This window comes from Pyrus communis, chromosome 4 (assembly GCF_963583255.1).
Source record: "Pyrus communis chromosome 4, drPyrComm1.1, whole genome shotgun sequence".
NCBI lineage: Eukaryota > Viridiplantae > Streptophyta > Magnoliopsida > Rosales > Rosaceae > Pyrus > Pyrus communis.
This window is the reverse complement of record NC_084806.1, coordinates 22,986,613-22,988,955: the sequence shown is the minus strand read 5'-3', so window position 1 is coordinate 22,988,955 and position 2,343 is coordinate 22,986,613. Positions and strand designations below refer to the sequence as shown.

Sequence of the window (2,343 nt, the reverse complement as noted above, 5' to 3'; positions counted from 1 at the left end):
AGTTTGCCAAAGATAGGTGATCCTGCTTGTCACTAAAATGCTACTGGACGATGCAAATGTCATCTTAGTACTTCCAGTCGATGCTGAAGAGTGGAGACAACCACTGATCGACTATTTGGAGCATGGAAAGCTACTAGATAATCCTAAACAGCGCTCTGAAATATGTCGACGAGCACCTCGATTCCTCTATTACAAAGGAACACTCTACTGGTGTTCTTTTGAAGGAGTACTTCTGAGATGCCTAGGTGAGGAAGAAACTAATCAAGCCACGGAAGAAGCACACTCAAGCGTATGCGGGGCACATTAGTCTGGACCAAAGCTACATTTCCAACTCAAAAGAATGGGTTACTACTGGTCAAGCATGGTGAAGGACTGTCTGGAACACACCAAAAGGTGCCAAGCCTGCTAATGCCATGGCAACTTCATACATTAACCGCCTGAACCATTACACCCTACAGTTGCTGCATGGCCGTTCAATGCATGGGGATTGGACGTCGTAGGGCCGATTACACCAAAGTCATCTGCAAGAGAAGCTTACATCCTTGCTGGAGTAGATTATTTCTCCAAGTGGGCTGAAGTCATACCCCTAAGGGAAGTCAAGAAGGTAACTGTCGTCCGTTTCATCAAGAAGCATATCATTACCCGATATGGTGTGCCTCACAACATCATCATTGACAATGGAAAATAGTTCTCCAACTGACTCGTGGATGAGCTCTGCGACAAATACAAATTCAAACAACACAAGTCTTCCATGTATCATGCTCCGACCAACGGTCTTGCAGAAGCATTCAACAAAACATTGTGCAACCTTTTGAAGAAGATGATCGGTCGAACAAAGAGAGACTGGCACAAGAGACTAAGTGAAGCACTTTGGGCATATAGGACGCCACATAGGACTCCTACCCCAGCTACGCCTTATTCTCTCGTGTATGGCGTGGAAGTTGTCCTACCTGTTGAAAGTCAAATCCCCTCACTAAGGATGGCTATACAAGAAGGCTTGATTGATAAAGAGAATGCAAAGTTGCGTCTTCAAGAGCTGGAAGAGCTGGATGAGAGAAGGCTCGAAGCTCAGCAGCACTTAGAGTGTTATCAAGCACGACTCTCCAAGGCTTTCAACAGGAAAGTTCGCCCTCATTCTTTTCAGGTGGGAGATCTTATCCTTGCATTGCGTAGACCTATCATCACAACTCACAAGCCGAAAAGCAAGTTCACATCAAAGTGGGATGAACCTTACGCAATACAAGAAGTCTACACCAACGGCGCCTACTTAATCATGGCAAAAGACGGATTGAAGATCGGCCCCATCAATGGCAAATTCTTGAAGCACTAGTACCCCTAAAACAAACACACCATGCTCATAGCTTGTAAGAGCATAAACTGCATACAGCACACAAAAAATATATGTATATACCCAAAAAAAAAAAAAAAACAATGTATTTAAACTACGTTATGACTTGATCTCTTCTTTGGAAGAGTACGTAGGCAGCTTGAACATTCAACTTCGAGATCAGTCACATCGAAATAAAAAATAAGGTTTTATTAAAGGCTCAATTAATGAAAGTCAATTTCATTACAATATATATATATATATATATATTTGAGGACTTGATCTTTTCATGGGAAGGGTATGTAGGCAGCTTGAACATTTAACTTTAAGTTCAGTTACATCAAAAATAAAAAAAAGGTGTACATTTTAAAGGGGGTCTTTCTACACATAAGACGACCTGAGCCAAATCAAAGAAAACCAAAGTTGAGATCCACAAAAAGAGCAGCCCAAATGCCGAGCCCATCCCTTCTCAAACATACAATTGTTTTGAGCTTGCTGTGCAAGGAGCTCTGCTTCTTTTCCCTCCATGCCTAGGCCCGGCTCTCAAAACCCAATCCGCATTTTCTCTTCCATTTGTACCTTCGACCTGCAGCTTACCACACGCCATGGGCCGACTCAGTGCCATCATCAATTCTACTCTGTATCAGAACCTCGCCAAATTCATTAGCATCATCATCATCGCTAGCTACCCAGCACCAAAAGTTGCAGTTAAGAATGGTTTTACATCACTGGAGATTTCAACAAAAGACGCTGATCAGATTCAAACCAATCTAAAAAAGAAGAGCGATTGCATGGGTGTCTAAAGAAGTTTGGAAGTTCGATTCGCATGGGGAACAACGCCTACTCATCGTGCGCAAAAATGGTTCGAGGTTTGCCGACAACAGAAGGATGGTTTTAAACAAGGCAATAGCAGCAATGGATGTACGAATGCGCCACCAAGAATCTCTGCTCCTACTTCGTCCGTTTCCTGAAGGCCATAATAATTTCCTCTTCTTCTTCGAGGCCACCATGCTTGC

General features: G+C 43.1%; 1 protein-coding gene across 1 annotated transcript; it reads left to right on the top strand.

Moving 5' to 3' along the window:
* Positions 1-751: 751 nt before the first annotated feature.
* Positions 752-1,330, top strand: LOC137732840 (uncharacterized). Its single transcript, XM_068472100.1, has one exon. The coding sequence runs from the start codon at positions 752-754 to the stop codon at positions 1,328-1,330; it is 579 nt and encodes a 192-aa protein (XP_068328201.1).
* Positions 1,331-2,343: the final 1,013 nt, after the last annotated feature.